Source organism: Pungitius pungitius, chromosome 3 (genome assembly GCF_949316345.1).
Source record: "Pungitius pungitius chromosome 3, fPunPun2.1, whole genome shotgun sequence".
Lineage (NCBI taxonomy): Eukaryota > Metazoa > Chordata > Actinopteri > Perciformes > Gasterosteidae > Pungitius > Pungitius pungitius.
Genome location: NC_084902.1, coordinates 4,527,255 through 4,548,960, shown reverse-complemented (window position 1 = coordinate 4,548,960; position 21,706 = coordinate 4,527,255). Strand labels below are relative to the sequence as shown.

General features: G+C 44.1%; 1 protein-coding gene across 4 annotated transcripts in view; it reads left to right on the top strand.

The window, feature by feature from the left end:
- dscamb (Down syndrome cell adhesion molecule b) overlaps positions 1 to 21,706 on the top strand; it is an 88,491-nt gene that overhangs the window by 12,775 nt on the left and 54,010 nt on the right. For all 4 annotated transcript variants that reach the window (XM_062561097.1, XM_062561098.1, XM_062561096.1 and 1 more), the window contains exons 2-3: positions 2,771 to 3,088; positions 3,728 to 3,874. In XM_062561097.1, the coding sequence (XP_062417081.1) occupies positions 2,771 to 3,088; positions 3,728 to 3,874 (465 nt within the window). The remainder of the gene's footprint in view (positions 1 to 2,770; positions 3,089 to 3,727; positions 3,875 to 21,706) is intronic.

Here is a 21,706-nt window from a genome sequence, read left to right as displayed (position 1 = left end):
ACAGAAGGCTTTGGTAGTCAAATCATAATACACTACTTACATTTTGCGTTATCATGAGAATTAGGGTTTAACCAATTTACGACGGTAAAGAAAATCTATTAATAATTTTCAGTTTTATTTTTCTTATATAAGAAACAGCATTGCTGAATCTGCATTGCTATATTTTTCCTGCATTTAGACTTAATATGCATCAAAGTTCACAGGGTCATTTCTACAGAGTAAACATAGAAACAGAAATATGTGAATAGCAAGGTTGGATTATTACTTCTACATTGCCTTTTACAATTCACAAACTGAAGTAACAAAGAAAGCCGTGCCGCGGTGGCAGGAATGAATATTATTAATATTTATAAATGAAACCAGCAGACATACAGAGACAGGCATCAATCAGAGTCACACAGGTAAATAAATAGATGGATTCTGTAATCAGTCTGCAGACCTGACGTCTTGATACTAGCTGTAGCTGCAGTATTTCACCTTAGTGTTTGCAGGGTGATGTGCTCCTGCATTCATTTCCTCCAGGTAATGTTGAGAAATGTTTGATGATTTATATCCCAGTCATTTTAGAACAGTGACAACTAAAAACACCTGCATAGGTAAACAAAGTCCTGATGACTTATTTTACAATATTGTAACTACATAAAACATATTAAGTAAAGTTCCAGTATAATTTATATATACCTCTGTGTAGAACACTTGTATCATAAGATATTTTAATGCAAGGTTTTATATGTGCACCTTTGTTAGTAGTTGCATCCCGTGGGGTTTCTTAATGAGTGACAGGTGAGCAGTTTGCAGCCATTCCTTTGGAGAGACGCTAGCTAGCTAAAAGAGAAAGAACAAGTTACAGGTTTGTTGGTGGTTTTTCTGAGCTAATCTTTTACAAAACATATTAATTAATAAAACCGGAGACGCTAAATGCAATTAAGCGTATCCATCGTTTCAGTTGTTTGTGTATTTACTGGACGGTAATGTGATGCTGACGTGTTAGCATGTTAGCTAGTTGTTGCCTCAGCTAGGTTTAGCCAGGTAAGCTAAAGTTCGCTCGAACTGAAAAATAACTCCACTAACGTACATTTACATGGATGTACTAACTTACTGTTTTTGTTTGTCATGTGTTTGTTGTGTTGAAAACGGTCTATAACGGAATTTTGGTGCATCCTTGTGTTGCATTACGATAATAAATAATCCTTCAGTCCGTAGAAATGTGAAAGCTAACCGCTAAGCTAATGTATATTTCATCATCTAACGCGAGCTAAACAGCGATGAAAGAAGCTCTCTGATCAATCTTACAAAAGTAAAAGTATTAATAATCAAACATTGTATGTTGTGACTTAGTAGAACTACACGCAAAATTCCTGCATTGAAGACTTTACTTGAAACAAGTACAATTAATGCTTATTTCTGTAAAAAAACTGGTATAAAAGTATAAAGTATGCAAAATCAGAGATGATACCATTTTATACACCATGTTTTATAGTGTAAACTGGATTTAGTTTTGCAGCTGGACGAGAAAAAGGAAACATTTCGTACGTAAGTGACATTGACAATAGCTAAATATTGGTTTATATTTCTTCTAGGGCTCACACGTCCTCTTTGCTAAACCACTCAGTAACACCTAAAACGAAATGTCTGCAACGTCCATGTTCAAAGTTTCATCAACATTCAACACTGTCAAAATACCCAAAGAATTATTCTAATATATTGTGCTCATCAATCTGTTTCCCCTCTTAATAGTACATCATAACAGGTATTTTCCAAAAATGACACCGGACTCAATAATCTTAAATAGTTTTGTTGTATCTTTCTCTTTTGTGTAATTCATTAGTGCAACTGCCCCACATCTCCAATATGTCAACAAATACCTTTACCACAGCCCTGCAGGGTAGATCTTTACTGGGCTAATAACTTTGAATTAGCTTTCCTAATTTTAAAACAACAATTGAGGTTTGGGCCTGATGTGCGGGGTGTTCACGACTAGGTCATCGGAGTGTCTCATTGCCGCCTGAGAGCTGATGGAGCGGAGAAGAGGATGGAAACGCCTGCAATTTGAAACCTTGTTAGGAATTTATGAAGTGCTAAAATGTTCCCACCCCCCTGGGAGGGTCCAAGCCAGCTGCCGGTGCCACCGTGAGCCATTTAGAGCGGAGCCTCACGGGCTCGTCAAAGGGCTGCGAGAGAGACAAACACACAAATGCAAATTCTGAATCTACAAGTATGAAATATGAATCATAAAGACAGACTTCCGCTCACACTGCAGACCTTCTGACGGCAAACATGGGCTGGCTCTCTGAAATCAAACAGCTGTAGATTACTTGGGAGCTAATTGGTCCAACATTGACATTTATTACCCTGCTCTGCCCTGGAGAATGCGCCCGCACATACCGCATTTAACGTCTGTCTCTTCACTGTGATGTTGGCTTTGGCTTGAATTAAAGCTTGAACATGATCAAGGCAACTGACCTTATTTCATAATTGATAGTAGTTTATGTAAATTTAATGTTCCCGGGGTCCCAGCGATGGGAGTTACATTGATGAATCCTAAATTACCGATCATGTTCCATCACTAGAAGCACTTACATTCACTGAATACCAATTTGGGCTTTTTGACTTTTTTTACGCTCAAACGCCAAACAATCTAAATATAAAAAAATGAGTATATTTCTTGGCAAACAGCTGTGTTCCACATGCACATGTTTGCTTTCAGGATAAGTGATTCAATAAAATACGTGGTTTTAACGGTGCACATACTGTGTTTCTTCTCTTTCAGTTTTCAGTGAGGACTTACATTCCAGCTTATATTTTGTCCATGCATCTTTGCAAGAGGTAGTATTTGCCAGCACCACAGGGACCTCTGTGCCCTGTCCTGCTGGTGGCGCCCCGCTTTCCTCGCTGCGCTGGTATCTGGCGACCGGCGAGGAGATCTACGATGTCCCGGGCATCAGACACGTCCATCCCAATGGAACGCTCCAGATCTTCAACTTCCTGCCGTCCAGCTTCAGCAAGCTGATCCATGACAACACGTACTACTGCACTGCCGAGAACCCCTCTGGCAAGATCAGGAGTCAGGATGTCCACATCAAAGCTGGTGAGTCCACAGCAGGAGTACTTGTACTAGTAAATGTAGACAAAGCAGTTGCTTTGTGTATTAATACAGTGGTGAAATTTAAAAAACTAAAAACAAAGTCATTGCAAATAAATTAAATTGCGTTTGTTAAAAATATGCAACGGCTGAAGTAGATTAGAGAACTCATGTTCATTTTGATTACTTGAGTTGCAGCTATTATGAAGCTTTCTGTTGTATCACATGACCTTCCTCCTCAGATAGATGTGTACTGAACTGAGGACTTCCTGTCCAGGCAGTTCATTCTCTTACTTGGCAACAGCAATTGTTACGATGTTGTTTGACATCCACCTGTCACCTTAGATTCAATACACAAATATGCTGTGTATGATGTGTGACCAAGTTAGGTCCAAACCTTAGCTGACACTAAAATAAGTATGTGTAATTTCTTTTAATTACATTGTAAAATTGTTAAAAAAAAATGTGTACAATGTTTCATAGTTGTACACATCAAAGTAATCGTATTATTGTAATACAACTACATCAGAAAGAACTGGACACTTGCCTTGTCCCCAAAACCTGAAAAAGAAGAATACAAAAAAGCAGCCGAATCACTCTTATGAATCAGACTCGTCATAAATGTGTTTTTTTTCTTTTCTTCAGTTTCACGGGAACCCTACACAGTCAGAGTGGCCGACCAGAAGGCCATGAGAGGCAGTGTAGCCGTCTTCAAGTGCATTATCCCTGCTTCGGTTGAGGCCTACGTCACTGTTGTATCATGGGAGAAAGACACAGTTTCACTCAACTCAGGTAAGACAAGTCATTACTCCGTCAACTGTGTAAATAAATAGTTCCGAGCTTTTAGTGGGATTATAAATCCAGACGCACACACCTACATAATCAAGCCCAATGTGCAACATGTCGAAGGTATCTCGGGTATTAAGTAGCACACAGAGAAGCCCTGTTGTCCTGAAATATTCACTCTTTAACGGAGGGAAAGTTGTGTTTTGTTCTGCTCCACCGTGATCCATCTTCTCACCTTGTTTTCTGTCCTGCTCCCTGAGGCCCTGCAGCTCTGCACAGCCTTCTCGCTAGCCAGAGCATGTTGATAACTGTCACCTCCAATCACCCATCTTCCGTCCCCGATACACATTTCACCTCAGCCAACTCCATTTTGAGTCCAGCGAGGGGTAAAGTGTAACAGCGGCGTCGTTGACCTAGTTACCCTCCTTGTTTGAATCCAGGGGCACAGCAGGAAAACACACGAGATGCCAGAGCGTTGTGCGGCTTGGATTTTTACCCAAGTTAAATGGGATGCTTATCTCTTGATTGCTCCATGTGCTGCCCGCTGGCTGACTTCGCTTCATACCGGGGCGTTCAGGGACCTGCAAGTGAGCACTTGATGTCATTTGACTGAGGGCAGAATCTGGGACGGTGTTTTGGTGGCATTTTAAATGTGTCTGCTCAAGCATGAAGATGTGTGTTCTGATCCATGCCAGCGACTTATTTACCGGAGGATACTGGAGTTACTCGCTGCGAGCTGCCGGGTGAAGACATTGCCTTATGTCACGGAGCGCAAATATGCGGCATGCAGATGCGATTAGGTTCTGTAAATGAAATGAATCATGTCGACAAGACTCAGAGAGACGATGTTTGTCTCATCTGTACCTGGGGGAAAAAAAAGGGTCTATTATGAGGATGGAAAGCTTTAACATTGAAGTCCTCCACGTCTTCATCAGAAGCAAAGGTCTGATGGCGTAAAAAAAAAGATGCATAGAATATCTATGTTATAGATTGAATTTAATTCAATTTGAATTCAGCGTGAAACCTTCTCGTGTGATGAATGCGATCGTTCCAACAGCCTGTAGAAGATGCAGGGAAGCTTCGATGGATGGTATTCGACGCTCCGTGTTCTTTCGAGTTCTTTCGCGAGGGGCTCAAACGAACAACGTTACGGGATTGTCCGCGTTCACTGCAACGAGTATCGCAGCCGGCGAGCGCTGTCAGACGCATGAGCACACTGTCAAAATCACTGCTGCTCGCCGATGAATATTTGATGGTCGATTCCGATGCATGAGCGGATTCACCTCGCACTGTTATGGAGAGGTGTGTTTCCTCGGAGCGAGCGTCAGAAGGATGTGCACGCCAGTGTGATCGGGGGGGGGAAAAAGCGTGCACGAGAGGCCACCAGGACGCCAACAGGGCGCCAACAGGGCGCGACAGTGGTCACCCGCCGCAGTTTGACCAGTTTGCTCGGTTTTCAACTCCTTCTCCAGCCACCCCACCCCTCCTTTTTTTCCATTTTTCCATGAAAGAAGACTCGGTCTCAGTGGATACAAAATAAAGCTATCCAACACCACGCTGAATTATTAATCGCAGGTTTTTTTGTTGGCAGCGGTAACATGAAGCGCACTTCCTTACCTTGCATTGTGCATCAGAATGTGAGGAAGAGCAGGCAAGGCTCACGATGTTTCCTTATCAACACCACTGTGGTGTTGTTGAACAATTACAGTCCCTCGATCATTAAGAACATGTCGATGATCATCCAGTTTACATCCTCTGAAACGTCCAAACCTATAAGGATAAGCGACAGCGTCGTACAGTGAGGTCTAAATGTGCTTTTTAAAATTTGAGCGGATTCTTGGCTCAAATCCTGGCTGCTAGAATCTTTGAATACCCAGGGATTCACATTATGGTCAAAAATAGATGCATAATTACAGACTAGGGCCTGTCTTAATTAATCATCTGTGATTGAAAAGTTAATTAGAATATGAATTACCTCTCAGAATGAGTACTGCTTAGTAGTCATTTGAAGCGGCCTGTTTTCAATGTGAATGAGCACCACGCGAGCCCACTGGGTCCTAATGTCACTAACATACCATTAACCCGTCATGAATTTCAAAACGGATCGGAGCAAAGGCTTTCAAATGCCCGCCTCCTCGCTGCTTTTGATCAACAATTGACAGCTAACAGAGAGATGAAAGAGGCGAAAAATAATTAGAAAGTAGAGCTTTACCGCGTGGATTTAATCCGGGGGGGGGGACACTTCATTTCAACGCACGCGTGTATTGGTGTTGTCCCACAAACCTTTTGTTGAGCAGCGGGCACACGTTATGTATTTTTTATTTATTTTTATCTTTTTTACATGATGCTTTGTGTTTCAATTGGAGCTGCCATGTATGCGTTTTTTTTTGCCTGTTTTTCCGTCCGCCCTATCCTTTGCTACGCTCTCCTTTTAGACACAGCTGTGTGTTGTGCAAATGCAACATGAATTCTGTGTCTGCTAGCAGTCATATTCCAGATGTTGAGTGAGTCCTCCTAATGTTCAGTATTGGTTACTGCAGAGCATTTTCCTCTGTTCCTCTGTTTGGGTGAACGTCTCCCACACCATTGACTTTTCTTACATTTAAGAGATATAGACGCAGAGGTAGAGTCAAGTCAACAATTCAAGTGAATTCAATCGAGCATTACATTTTTTGAAAATGAAAAGTAAAATCCCAGATTCAGCATTTCCATTATGAAACGGTGTGTTGTATGAAACACTTGAAACACACCATTTTGTGCAGAGAGAAAATATTTGTATTAATTGCATTGATAAGACACATCAGCTGCTAACCGTGCTAAATGCTAACTAAAGTACCACTGCTGTAACACACCTTCACCCAGGCCCTAATCCACAGGGAAGCCTCACACGGCTTCAGATAAGGAAGTGTAGGCGGGACAGTTGGCCTGCATATCTCCTCTGGGGAGGACGGGGACAGAGGGGAAAGGTGAGGTAAGATGGAGAGGAAAAAAGGGAGAAGAAAAGCGACATGGGGGGGGGGAGTGTGGAGAGGGAAGGCTCCGTTAGCCATTTGGGACCTCCTCAAAAACAAGATGGTACACCTCGAACAAATTAGTTTCGTTCCTTCGTTTCTGTATATTTACGCCGCTCTTCTTCTCTCCACCCTCCTCCGCTGGCCTCGACCTTCGGACTTCCCCCCCTCTTCTCATCTTGTTGCGTAACCTGCTCGGCACAGTCAGCCCAGTGTTGTTTTTATTTAATTCATGGAAATAAATCCCTCCAATCCTCACGGCGTCACTAAAAAGAAACCTCAAGTTCCCTCTTTGAGTCCCGTTCACGTCCGCGCCCCCCCCCCCCCTCCCTCCCGCGATGAAGGTGCCTCTGCACTCTGTTATTCCGCTCACTCCTCTCTCGTGGGTTCTTGCGAGTGCTTATAGAGGCTAATTAAACAGTTTGCTTGCTAATGGAATCACAGCCCGGTCCAGCCACCAGCTCAGTCACTGGAATGTTAAGGATTCTCTTCGAAGGGGGCAACTGTTAAGGGCTTGGTTTACAGCATCACTGCTCAGCAGGGATTTATCATGCCAGCGACGTGCCACCGTCTCCATCCCTCACCCAGATTGACAGTGAGGGCACCGAGAGGCAGGCGGGGACGGGGCTGTAAATCCAACACGCCCAAAGTCGGGCCAACCTTGAAAGGAGGGCACGGTGGAAGGAACGAGCTGGGGGAGCCAAAAGATGCAGGGGAGCAGGAGGAGAGGGCAGATGAGAGGAGGGGAGGAGGGAGCCGGGGGAAACAGGAGATTGAGGAAAAAGGGGGAGGGGGGGTTGAAAGGTAGAGAGGAGGAGAACGGGCGAGGCTTTTTTTCTTTGTAAACAAGGGACTGCGTCACATTAGCCACATGATCTTTTCCCTCTGCCTTCTAGAATCATTCTTCCCTCTCTCCTCCTCTCGCTCCATCTCTGCCTCTTGCTGCTCCGTATTGGGTGATCCCTGCACAGCAATCAGAGGGAGATCTGAATACGTGTGTGTGTGTGTGTGTGCGTGAAATGCTGTACGCGGATGTGAGTTTTTTGTTTTGTTTGTGGATGCATGATTTTTTTTGCACACCACTCCACCCATCCTGCAGTGAAACCATATAAAAACAACACAGCCTATCATCTCCCCCCTCCCCTCCCCCCCTCCTCTCACACAGATCAGCAGTTAGTGAAATGCTGACCCTTGTCTTTCACTGCACCCCTTTTCCCCGTCCACTCGCACAAAGCTGCCTCAAAGCTAAGGGGCTGCTTATTGTCTGTACACTGTGCAGAGGGGCTGTAATTGGGGACTTATTTTCATTGTCTATATCTGTGTGTTTGTGTGTGTGTGCGCAAAGTGTGATACTGTCAAGTAGGAAGAGTCGGGGGGGGGGGGTGGTTACTCTCCTGAAAGAAATAAGAAGAAAGGAAAAGAGCGGAGGAAAAAAAAAAATCAATAGTTGTGTGCATTAATCACGCTGCTGCCACAGAGAATTATGGGAACGTGAGCTGAAGGATGCATTTTGTGCATTTGCAACATGTGAGTGCTGTGTGAAGGGGAGTTTGGGGAATTGGAAGAGGACGAGACAAGACCCTTTTAGTAAGAAGTGAGGAGTCAAGATAGTTGGGGGTGGGGGGGGGTTCATGTTTTGTGTGTCTCTTTGGTGCATGCTGTGTTTTGTAACACTTGCTTTAGGACAGCATTCATTCTGCCTTTATTTTGTTTTAAAAGAGCCAAAATTAGAAAATGTGAAAGTTGTAATAGTATGTTGTGGTTTTAGGAGGCTTTAGCTCACCCGTGAGTCATTTTCACATTATTATTTGTTTCTTGGCCTTTTGGAAAGAAAGGAACCTGTCTCCTCTTCGACTTTCTGTTTGAAGTCTCCGTCTGAGCTGCGGTGGAGGCTTGAGGATGTGATACATATTTGGTAAGGATCAATAGAAGGGTTACTGAGACAGAGATGGAGGGAAATCGATTTTGGACCAGGCTTCCCAAAAGCACCTTAAACCTAAGGTCATCTTTGGGCTGCAGCTACCGATGCACGCACTGCGCATTTGTGACCCAATATCAACGCGCATTTCAATTAGTTGCCTTTTATAATACACGAGTAGAACAATCTAAGGATGCAGCAATACCCGGAGAAGGCCTGGTCCGAGCTCTTGCGGATGTGTTTAATGCCTCATCCAAGCTTTACACATTGTGCAATGCCATCCACTGACATCCTAATCACTGTGCACGTACCACAAACAAAGCAAAGTGTTTAGTGACGGCAGACTGAACAACAGACGACGTTCTGGCACGTTGGCTGCGATTCCCAGCTGATACCCCATACGGACACACAAAACCAACAACTGTTGAAGCGGGCACTCTTCCATCAGTGTTTGCTTATAAACAGCAGCAATATGGCAGCCATTAGGCTGTTTAGGCAGGGAATGATTAGGGCGGTGATGGCTGGGCGCACCGGGAGAATGAACATGCTCTCATCTTTAATAGGCAATTTGGCTTTCTGTGATGGGGATGCCCCTTTTGTTTTCAACTCGGATTGAAGACCGGAGCTTGAATACCCACTGGAGTGGTGGAGGGTGCTGTTATTAAGGTGCAGGAATCGGGTTTACAGTAACTGCCTCAATTGTTTTTTTTTTTTTATAGTTTTGGGTTGTGCATAATTCAAGCATTTTACTTTGTGAAATCCACAAAGTAAAATATCTTATATCTGAAAAATACAGTTTAACTTTGTTGTCGATCAGTTTTCTTATTCAAACAGCACATTGAAATCCTTTTTGAAGACGAGAGTGCAAAGTGCAATACAGCCGTAGAGAGGTTAATAAGAGGTTAAGAGATACGAGTGTGTGGTTGAGAATGGCTGGGCGAGTGGAACGGGTTCACCCTGCCACAGCTTATGGATTACCGTTGAGCAGCACCGCGTTGAAAAGGGACTGGAGCCGAGCCAGAACCGCACCTGGCGCCGGGCCAAGACACAGATTAGTAATAGGCATGGTGTGAGCTAATTACAGCCGGAGCAAGCAATTAATTTCTGTTTATAAACTCTCCTGGATGTGGGCTGTTGGGTGACTGTGGCTGTTTGGAGGTGCAAAGTCCCTCTGTTCATGTTTGTGACCGTCGGTGACAGGTGGCGCGGCTCGTGAAGGAACCCCATATGTTCCCGGCTCAGGAGACAAACTGGTGTGCTCAATCACATCCCGTAATACAACGGTGTCTGATCCCATCTTAAAAGTGAGTGATTAGTGTAAAAAAGGCACTTAATAACTCAAATCACCCCGCTGACCTAATAGGGATTTTTTCACTCCATTTTTTTTCCTCTCTCGCCTTACATCCAATCAAGGATTAATACACGGTCTTATTCTGCTCCCAGGGTGGTTAATCTGGAAAAATACAGTAAATCACATTGAGCCTCTTTCAACTTTCACACAGAGCCCGTGGCCCCCCTGCTGGGCGTCCGTAACACTGATTAGACCCGGTCACGATGGCTGAGCACCTGCTGGACGCCAATCGGAAGAGACGGGATCTAAACCAGGGCTTTTATAACAAAATATGTAATGGATGTATACATTGGACATTTGTCTCAAAAACGGGTTCACTCAGAAGAGGAAATCCACAAATTTTACACAATTGTGTTTTATTTATTTGTCAGAAAGTACTATGCAAAACAGTAGATCAATGCCTTCTGTAACTGTGGAAGTTTGAAATGATGTCACAATCGGGGGAAGGCAGAGGCAGGACCCAGACACAATCAAAACGCCAACAGGGATCCAGAACTTACAAGCGAACCCAGGGACACATAAGGCAGAAACTACAAAATAAAACGTGACAAATAATAGGAATAGTGTCTATTATTCTATATTTTGCGGCCTTGAACCATACTAGGAGCTAAAAATAAGGTGTTCTTTCGCGTGTAAGTCTTTAGAATCATTAGATCTGGATCATTTTTATTTTGTGATCCTTTGTGATTTCGGGCTCATTGACGACACTTTTGGTGGCAGCAATTACTGAAAAGTAAAAAAGAAAGTGTAGAATTTGTTCAACAAATATTGGGCAACTGAGTAAATGATGATGATAAGTTAACACTCTTGTACACATTTCTTTGTCGATTGTTGTTGATATAATTCCTTTCCATAGTTCAGTTTGCATAAATGCAAACATTGAGTAAGTCATGTATAAAAATACTAAATACCTGCACAGTTTTCAGTTGGAGCTCTCCTGTGATCTTCAGATCCACTCCTCCAGTAGCAAATGACCAGCCGACTTCCCTGCAAGGTGACCCACCCCCCCCCCCCCTCTCTCTCTCTTTCTTGATGCACGAGGCATCAAGCGTCATTACATTTCTTCATGGCTCGTTTTCTCTGCTTTTTGCCTCTTCAATCGGTGGGAGCCTTGAGAACGCGCGCACACACACACACACACACACACACACACTGAGTATACTCGCAGCCTGTCTTTGACCTCACCTTGCCATTGTGCAGCCAAACGACTGGGATCCAAATAACACCCAAACTCCCTGCAGGTCCCTGTCGCACCCCGACGGTCTGTTGGACGATCACGTGACCGCACGTCCGATACGTTTATCGTTGCGTCGGGAAAACGTCGCGCAGAGGGGCGACGGCCACCTTTTTTTTTTTTTTTTTTTTCTACGACGGACGCGGCGTGCGATCTTCACGTCGGGCCAATCGGAGCCCGGCGCACATCGCCTCGCGGGCTTATCACCTGCGCACAGCTGCTGTTGCCCCCAGCCGAGGGGAGCGCGGAGAGGGAGGGAAAGAAGGAGCATAAAAGGAAGGGTGCGCCCGAGACAGAGGGTGATTTGTGTCGAGTCGTAGCGCGCCTCTGCCGCCATCGTCCTTTCCGTACGTTTGAAGACGTGTCTTTTTTTTTCTTCCGGTCACTGTAATCTACATTTGCCATTTGCAGCGGAATGAAAAGCAGGATGGTTGTGTTTGTTGTGATTAGTGCTGCATCGGCCCGGAAAGAGTTAAAAAAAAGGGGATTCAGAGTGGGAACGTGCTTTGTAGCCCCGGTGAAATGAGACGGGAGCACGAGAGAGGAGAGATAAGCTCCGTCTGAATTGATTTTCCTGTTACTTTCTGCTGTACTTGAGTTTCCATAGCAACGTGGTCAGGTTCCCTCGGCCTCCTAGGGCAAGTGTAATTGTTGTCTGTTTTTCCCAGCCGAAATCTCCATTTCTTTTCTCTTTTTCTCCTTTCCTTCCTCTGTCCATTTTCTCCCAACAATGGAAATGTGGTGTAGATGAGATTCAGTTTGGACTTTTCAGCAGTCGGCACTTTCATCCAGCAGCCTCATAAAGATGCATTAAAGATCTTTATTTTTAATGGAAGAGAGCTTTGCTCTAACGCCGGGAAATAAAGCTATATGATGTTGATTTGGTAAAAAGAGACTAGATATTGACGACTAAATTTTGGATATTTGGAAAATCTTGGGTCTTTTCCTGGTTTTAAATTCCGTAATACATCAATGTAATGGTTTTATTAGTTTATTATTTAATTTAATTTGTTATAGTTGTTCTATTATGCCTTCACTCACTTAATTATTTCCAAAAAGATTATTGTTAATCTATCTATATATAGTAATTAATTAATTTAATTTAAATAATTTGACAAAAATGGTGGTTAAATGAATTCACCTATTAGTTGTGCAATTAATTGTTTGGTCCACACAATGTCCGAAGACAGTAAGAAATAGCCAAAACCTAAATTAAACATTAAAATGTCTTAAACTATCTAGCTAAACTAAGAATAATTCCATTTTGACAAATCTCACATTTGAGTATTTCAATCTCAACGCAGTCTTTGATAAAGGATTCATTCATTGTCAAATGGAAAAGGTTTTGCAGAAGCTTGGAGATCATCAAATAAAAAGTGCAATGTCACATCCTTTAGCAGGGATTTTTTTGAGGTTAAGCCCAAAATGTGCTCCTGCCATTGACACGGACTGTAACGGAGAAGAGATGGGCCCCTCTTTTTTTAATCTGTATAGGATATTACCAGCTCCCTCTTCTCACTCCAATGATACACTGCCGTGCGCATAACAAGGCATTCACAGCTGTTTGGAGCCTAATGGCTCAGAGAGGCCTCGCCTGCTCAGCAAGAAGAGGATGGACTGCGTCTCAGGTCTGCGATTAGGACTGCTGATCTAGAAACATTTACATTACGGCTTTCAGGTCATTACAGAAGAAAAATGGTCAAAAGGATCGTGGAGAGGGAGCCTAGATCAGCACTGTGACCCTAAGCAGGGTGCAGTATATTAGAAACAAAGGACTGAGGAAGGCTACTCAAATACATCACATTTATATATTGTATAAAATACAATATTTAAAGTAAAAATACCGCATCAATTTTTTCTTATATATATGATATATGATTTTTTTCCTGGAAATTGTTTTACTGTTGCGTTTCTCTGGATCTGTCGGTCACTTAGCTGCCTAAAATGTAAATGTATTCTGTGCTGTGCTTCAAGTACGCTCCTGTATCGGTGATCGCCTTGGACGTGTCCCAATCCGCTCTGTGTTTTCTTGCTCCAGATCAATGCAAATTAATACACACCTCCCTTCAGGGACAGTGGGGAGGCCACGCAGAGAAATCGCCATCATGGGCCCGGGCTTGATTCAGGCCCAACATGGGAGAGAAATATGTGCGCTCAAGGAGGAGCTCAATTGACCTGCTTTCCAGTTGCGGATGCTGCCGATTGGTCATCTCGGTGGCGGTGCTTTAATGGGTTTGGTTTTAGCTGTCATCATCCTAAACGCAGACGTCAGGACGCTTGTGGTATTAAACTCCCCCCCCCCCCCCCCCCCCCCGATGATGCACAACGGCTGCAGTGGGCGTGTGATTTTGTTCTGTTTGCTCTCCTGTTTCTTCTCGTGTTTCTTCCCCATCTACCTTTCACTGTTAAAACAAGTGAAGAAACAAAATGAAATGAAAGTGGGAGCCATGTTTCTGTGCATGCCTGGCGGACAGATAGGCGCTGCATAACTAGCAGTTTCCTCTGAAGTAGGGAGAAATCTATTTGCTCGTAGAAGCTGCTTGCATAATCCTTTAGTTACACTTGCCAGCTGTGAGCAAAGATACGACGCTGTGGGATTTGGCATGAATATCATTGGGAGGACAAAGAAGTGAAACTGATAAGTGTTTGTGCACAGGGTCCTTTGCATAATCCAGGATAACCCACAATCTAAGTTCTTTAAAATCATGGCCAAATAGATGTGCTGAGAAACCATTAATGAGAACATGCCGTTTGGAAAATGGTCTGTCAAAAAATAAGCATTTGAGCTGCTCTGAAATCAGAGATCGGGCTCGATTTAGATTTTGATGTGCTGCTAAATTTAATTTCAGAGAAAAGGAGGAAATGTGCTATAGATTCTCTGCTGGCCATACTTGATGTGCCATATTTCTATACAGTACAGTACAGTGTGGCCTTGTTTTGGTGATCAGCCGTGTGAAAGGACTGCATTCTTACTGAAACGTGTGTCCTTCCCTCGCTCGCTCTCAGTCAACATTAAGCACTGCACATCACTCAGCAGCTTTCAATACACGGGGCCCCCTCTCTCTCTCTCTCTCTCTCTCTCCCCCCCCCCCCCCCCCCCCACCTCTCAGGGTGTTTGTTTGCTCAGCCTCCTCTGCCCCGGCGCCATCGTTTTATTCCTCTCTGTGTTATCGGATGGTAATGGACAGCTGCTGAAAGCCAGCGTGAGATATCCGCATGCCGAGGTGTGTGGACTCCGTATCGTACCATACTCAGACCGGAAAGTGTCACGAGGCCTTCACTAAAAATACATTGTTTCGTTCAATTTTTCTTTTTTATAAAAAAAAATGTAAATAAGCAAAATGAGAAAAAAAAACAGCAGACAATTTTTTTTGGGAAAAACTCCAACATTTGTATTTCTGTCGATACCACAGACAGGAACGATGTACAAATAGAGAAAACTATTAGTGCATCAGTTTATGCGGTGTCATTTTTAAAAAAGAGTGAGTGGGATCGAGACAAAAGTCACAACAGCACTGGTGTTTGGTGTAATAAAGGAATGTGATTTAAATAGTTTTTAACCACAATGGATGCTTCAGGCTTCGGCTGCACCAACAACACGACGACAGCTCATTCTTGGTTCTGGTGTAACAAAAAACCTCCAGTATTTCCAGCCTATTCTTATTTAGTCACACAATATTACTGGGAAATGTGCTCTGCCACTAACTAACAGGGTTCCCACTATAACCACAGATGTCCACTTCATTTGAGTGCGTCCAAATCAAAGCTCTCAAGTCTTGAGGTTTTTTTTCTCCCTCTAAGCGAGGATCCACCCAACGACGGCCTTATTTTTCTTGATTTTAGCAATACAACGTCCGTGGTCGTCTCTCGTGCTCCCAAATAACATTAAAATTTCATTATCCAGGGGAAACAATAGAAAAGTTCTTTTTTTTTTTTTAAAAGGAGTGCTGAAATATTAATGCGTTTGTGAGGTAAATGGCTCCAAAATCTGAGCAATAGGGTGAAAATGGAGCGAGCCGGGCGAGTGAGAGGGGAAGACATCACGGGCTCCGAGGGGCTCGGGCGCATAATCGATGAAGTGAAGTGTGCGTTGTGTCTGCGGCGTCGAGTCGGGCCTCACAGAAGCCAATCCTATTTTTACGGGGGGAGGCGGGTCTGTTGCTATGCTCTTTGAGGAGGTGTCCTGCAGCTGAAAAAAAAAAAAAAGACCAGGATCAGGTGTCGCATCACACCTCAGGAGTGGGCGGGAGAAACGAGGGGAGCTGCTGCGAGGTGCCACATTCCATTGATTATTGATGATTTGATCCATTATACACTCAAAGGAACATGTTGACACCAGCAGAAATGGACTCTGTATTTATTCATTTCTTTTTAGGCAGAGGTGTGGATGCAGTGAGACTCATTGCTGTCTGGCCAATGGGGAATTGGTTTGAACTATTCATTAACTATTTCATCATTTATATAATTGTTTACTTTGAAAATTCCAATCCTAAACAAGTAACATGTTCGTGCAAAAAAAGAGAGAAGAAAATCACATTATTGAGTTTAAGGGAAATCATTTGATGAAAAAGCTGTCTGGTCCTTGTAAGCTTTGTCCCAAAGACGAGATAACGGTCTGTGTCGCTTAGTGGTAAACATGCGGATCTATTTGTGCTTACAGGAACAACGTTACTGTACAGACAAGATTATCGTTCCCAAACAAGTCAATCAGATTGTCTCCGGGCCGTGTTTTATTTATTTTTTTATACGTCGTCTTGTCCAGATGTTGCCCATTAGACGTCAGATTAGGAAGAGTGGCGTTGGATTAGCCAATCCCGAGCCAGAATGATCTTAGATTAGATTATAGTATATGGACATCTGGGTCTCTGCAATGGCTCCGCTCAATCAAAATAACATTAAGTCAGTGTTGCACAGTTTGACAGAACACAGACTGTAATCAGCAGCCAGGCAGAAGCAGGACGACGGCATTAGGACGCCGAGACGGACGAGAAATCCTTTTGGTTTTACAACTCCCCAATTATTCCCACGGCGACCGGCGCTCCGAAATCAAAATGACAAAATAGGAGGCATGTGTCATCTGATCGAGCTTGTGTTGCGGAGAAGGTGACCAGCCTGCTCATAATGACGGTTATTTTGTGCCCAGGCCTCCTGGCGGATAGACGCGCAGAGATTACACACCCGCCCAGCTTGGTGTGGTTTTGCCGTACCGGTTTATAGCAATGATGGGAATAACTGTTACAATGGTGGGTGAAGAGAAAGTGTGCATTAATCTCCAAAAATCTCCTCCGATACGGAGAATAAACAAAGTTCATACCACGAATCTACTGCTTCAAATAATTTCATTTGATTTAAAGAAAAGGTACAGCATTTTTCTAGCTCGCTGTTTATATCCGTTAACAAAAGGCTTATTTAAAAAAAAAAAGCCAAAACATTTTTATATAAGTCAAGCGAAATCAACAAGATTATGAATCAGGCTGGGCATTCCACACACTTATTTATGGCATGCTAACACAACTATATTGCCAAAGAAGTCGCCATGTTGTGTGTGCACTGCCTCTGCAGGATTATACTCTGCATGTGAATGAACCAGGCTGAACAAATACCTGACGCAACCCGTATGATGCACGATAAAGCTGTTAATGTGTGACATTATTGGAGGTGACAGGCAGCTCTGGTCTCCGGATGACGATGCAGCGGGCCTCCCCTTTTGTCAAAAGCGCCTCTCTCTCCGGCTTTCATGCCCCCCCCCCGAAATCCGGAGAGGAGCGAGAAAAAAAACGAAATTTGACATGTCTCTTTCTTTTGTTTTTGCTGCACATTTTGCACACGGTGTGTCTGCTATGCGCCCGACCTGTGTGCGTGCGTGCATGTGTATCCATGCCAGTGTGTGCTCCTAGTTGCGTTTGTCTCTCTTTTTGTCCCGAGGTCTCTGTGTGTGTGTGTGTGTGTGTGTGTGTGTGTGTCATGTCTGATTAAAGTTAATCCTTGTGAGGCGGCTGGTGTGCACCCCTTCTCTGGATCCCCCCCCCCCCCCCCCCCCTCAATCTCTCATTCCCCTCTCGCGCCACTCCTCCGCCCTTCTACCACTCCATCCCTGCTCTCCTTCCTCCTGGCGCTCTGACAGCTCAGGAGAATACGCTCCCTCAAGGTCCCACCCTCCCCTTCCCTGTCTCCCGCGGGTGGCGTTTCCTTGGAAACAGTGTCAGAGTTGACTGGGCGGGTGCAGATAGATGGCTGCCCTTTATCGGACTACACCACTGGACCGTTAAAAGCAACCACGCTGGACCCGCGCACGCTCGCACCCCTCCGATCTCGCCCCGAATGGACCGCTCCACCTGACACGCGTGAACATTAGCTCGACCCGGGCTCAGTGCGTGTGCTCTTTATTGTTGTTGTGTATACATTGAATGTGTCTGTTTATCACTGCCTATGTGCAGTGTGTGTGTGCGTATGCGTGCGTGTGTGTGTGTGTGTTTCAGTGACTGATCGGCAAAGTCTTTCCCTTTAATTGGGCACATTTAGTTCAGAATTGTGTCTGTGTGTGTCCTCTGTGTCCTTGGGAGTGAAACAAAATGGAGACTGGTCTTTTCTCGGCTTTGTCTTCCTTCCTCTCAGAATGAAACCACCGTTGGCTCTTCTTGGAGTGAATTCCAGCGATCGGTTTAAACGACCGTATTACACTTCCAGATGCATAACTACTGTAATTGCTCGCTGAGTTATTTAAATGCAAACAGCTGCAGTTGGTGTCGAGGCCAAACATCATCGGGGAGCAGCATGAACAAACCAAACCTGATGCACAATTTCTTAATTTAAGTGTAGGAGCTTTTCCAAACACCTCGCTGTTGAATGTGCCTATAACTGCTCTCAATATTAAAGCAATCCACCATATGGCAGATATTAAAAATACATATTGTATGACCTTTATTTATTATTATTATTATTTATTGATTATGTTGAAAAAACAGTCTTAACAATAAATACATAAGTGAACAGACAGTGGTACTGTTAACCGTTTTATTTGTACTTTTTGAAGCTGGTGTTAAAAATGCTCCAATTAGTATACATAAATCTATGTTGTCGATCAGATACACCATTAGTGGAAAACACAGTGTTTTAATACTTTCCACGTCGACTTCAAAGCGCTTCAGCTGTAAAACTATAATGAGCCTCAGAAGTGGCTCAGAAGTAAAGAAAAATAAGAAATATGGAACCATGTTTCCCATTATGTGTTTGTTGTCTTCCTTCGAAATGTTTTATATTATAGTCTTATTCAGCATATCATTTTGTGTGTGTTTAAAAAAATAAAATTATATATATATATATATATATATATATATATATATATATATATATATATATATATATATATATAATTTGATAGTGTTGTTTTAATTGATTAAGGAATGTTCAAAGTGGTTTCTAACTCTTTTAACTCGGCAAAAGAAACTCATGGAACTTCTCTCCAGCACCAAAGAGCTTTCAGGCTACTATGACGAAATAATCACAATGAAAAAAAACATTACGCTAATAACACAACAAACAACATTCAAATCAAAGTCCAAATGTGTTGGACCTTAAAGCAAATGTCTTATCAGGAGGGAAGTCTACATTTTAACACGTTTGTTGCCCCTTTCAGATTTACAACATGTGAGAGTGGCGACAGGAAACGCATTATTTCAACAAAACTAAAAAGCCCCAGTTGTGTATTCATCACGCATAATTGTTCATATTTATCCGCAACTGTCGAGACAACCTCTCACTTAAATATTAATGCCGTGTAGCATGGTGTGTCAGCAGCACACACACACGCACAGTATTATGTATTTAAAGTAATTACCTCGGGCCTGATCCAGACTGAGTTTAGTACTATGTGATAATCCACGCAGGCAGCATATGGGAGGAGGGGAATTAGAAGTCCAGAGGAAAATAAATGAATTAAAGCATCCTGGTGGCTGTCTGCGGGTCTGCAGGAGGGAGCATTAGGCCCCACCGTGCGTGTGTGCGTGTGTGTGTGTGTGTGTGTGAGATGATTTGTAACTGTGATGACAGGTTTTCCGTGTACATGTCTGAATGATCACGTGTGTGATCAGCAGTGAGGATGTAAGAAGAGGTCGAGGAGGCTGTTGCGTGCCAGATGGCATAATTAATGACATCACTGGTAACAAAGCGTGTGGCCTTATGCTGCAGAAAAGGGTCGTCGCAATATCATCAGAGGAAACCTCTGCTGCTTGATAACAAGAGGATGAGAATAAATCACCTCCATATTGTCAGAATCACATACTAATTTGGATAACCTCCCCCGCAGAGACTAAATTGATTGAACTGCCACAGAGCCTGTACTTTCCACAAATTCTCATCCAATTTCACCTCCTGTTTTTTTTGGCACCAGGGTATCTTTTCCTGGTTGATTTGCATCAATAAACCTCAGTAAGCAAGGCATTGTAATGCCTAATTGGGCGGTAATGAGCTGTCGTATTATGCAGAGTGCTGAGGTTCAAGCTTATTAGTTGCTTGGTTGCCCATAACATTTTCCTGTGTTTTCTCTCCTTCAGTGTGGCCCGATTGTCAATGCAACCGCTCCTTCTCTCTCTCTCTCGCGCCTCCTTTTCTCTCCCTCACTACTTCGTCCCTATTCTTCTCAGCGCCGCCCCCCCCCCCCACCAGCCCCTCACACTCTCCGTGCTGATCTAAAAATAGTCTCCTATTATCCCAGAGACCGCGGCCGTGTACAGTGAGGCGGCAATCAGTATGGCCGCCACGCACGTCGAGATTCACAATAGCTGTCATTCTGCTAACGATAGCTAATATAATTTCTCTCTACATTAATTCAAACCCTGCTGGAGAGAAAGGGGTTTATAGTCCAAGCTTATCTGAATGAAAGTTCACCTATTTTTTTTCTCTTTTAAGACAATTGAGGTTCAAGGGGTTTAGCCTCACCTAACCAGCGTGTTTGGTACCTGACTCCTGCAGACGGACGTTTTCAGTGCCTGTCACTTTAAATGCAGATGTGCCACGGCCTGCCGTCCAGCGGCGTGTGCAGAGGAAGGAGACTCTACTAGACTCTGCAGTGAGACTAAACCGCACATGTTTGGACTGCAGTTGCAGTGCTGTCCGTGGCAGGGATTAGCTAGCTGCAACTAGGTGTTAATCCCAATGACCTACAGGTGTCCTTGAAGAGTCATACAAAGGCCTTCAGGTAAACGCCACCTCTGCCGGGCCCCAGCAAAGTCGCAGGCAGGCTTTTGATGTCTCCCGGGCGCAACGCGAGCAGACGTTCCGCATGGAAACCGAACTGCGTCAAAAAACACAGCGACGGAAGCGGGGCGGCTCGATGGGAGCCCATCAAGAAAGGCCTCAAAATCCATGCTTTGTTGTGTCACATGCCTCCTTACACAAGGAAGGAAGGCAGAGTTCTTCCCCTTTTTACAATTTCCAGGGTTGTTGGGTTCATCAACATTTCTTTTACGCCATTTAGGAGCCAGCCACTCAGCACCGTAAGGAAGGAGGGTGTTTATGCAGGGTGGTAGCGCAAGGTGAAGGGTTGGCGGGACCGCAAAATATTTCGTATTCGAATGCAGTAAGGGGGGGGTGCGGGAAGGGGGCGGGGTCCGTTTTCCCGAGGCAGCTGTTGGCGTTGCGTTCAGAAGCGCTCTGTGTAGAGCGCTGCTAAACAACCAGACCTGTTCCACATTCATCTACATAAAACAGTACTGTATTGCCTAAGGGTGGAAATAGACACACACACACACACACACACAGATGAGATCGTTAAGCAAAGCCCAGCCGTTGCTACCCTCAGCACACACACACACACACACACACACATTCGCTGCTGGTTCCCCTGCTCACTTGTCACTTGTGATTGCCAAAAAGCAAGGCACCATATGCCACTCTGTTTGTGAGTGCGACCACCCCCTGTGTCATCTTAAATACACACAAACACACACACTTAATGAACAGCCACATGCAGAAACACACAGAAACACACACACGAGTGACACAATTTCCCTGTTGCAGTCAAAGACAACGACAAAGTGCAATTCCCCTCAGCGACGACTCTCAGATGATGAAAGTGAACGTTTTCTGCCTCTGATTTTTCTGATGTGTGTGATCAGAGAGGCCTCACATTGCCTCTCGCTCGCTTTTTTTCTCTTTCTTTATCTTATGCAGTCTGATCTAGCCGCCCCCCAGCACCCCCCCCCCCCCCCCACACACACACACACTGCAACGGGAAACACTCACAACAGACAAGAGCAACAGTTTCCAGCTGCTTGCTGATTCTTGATCTTCTTTTCTTGCAAGCAGGTGTTTTCTAGGGAAATGG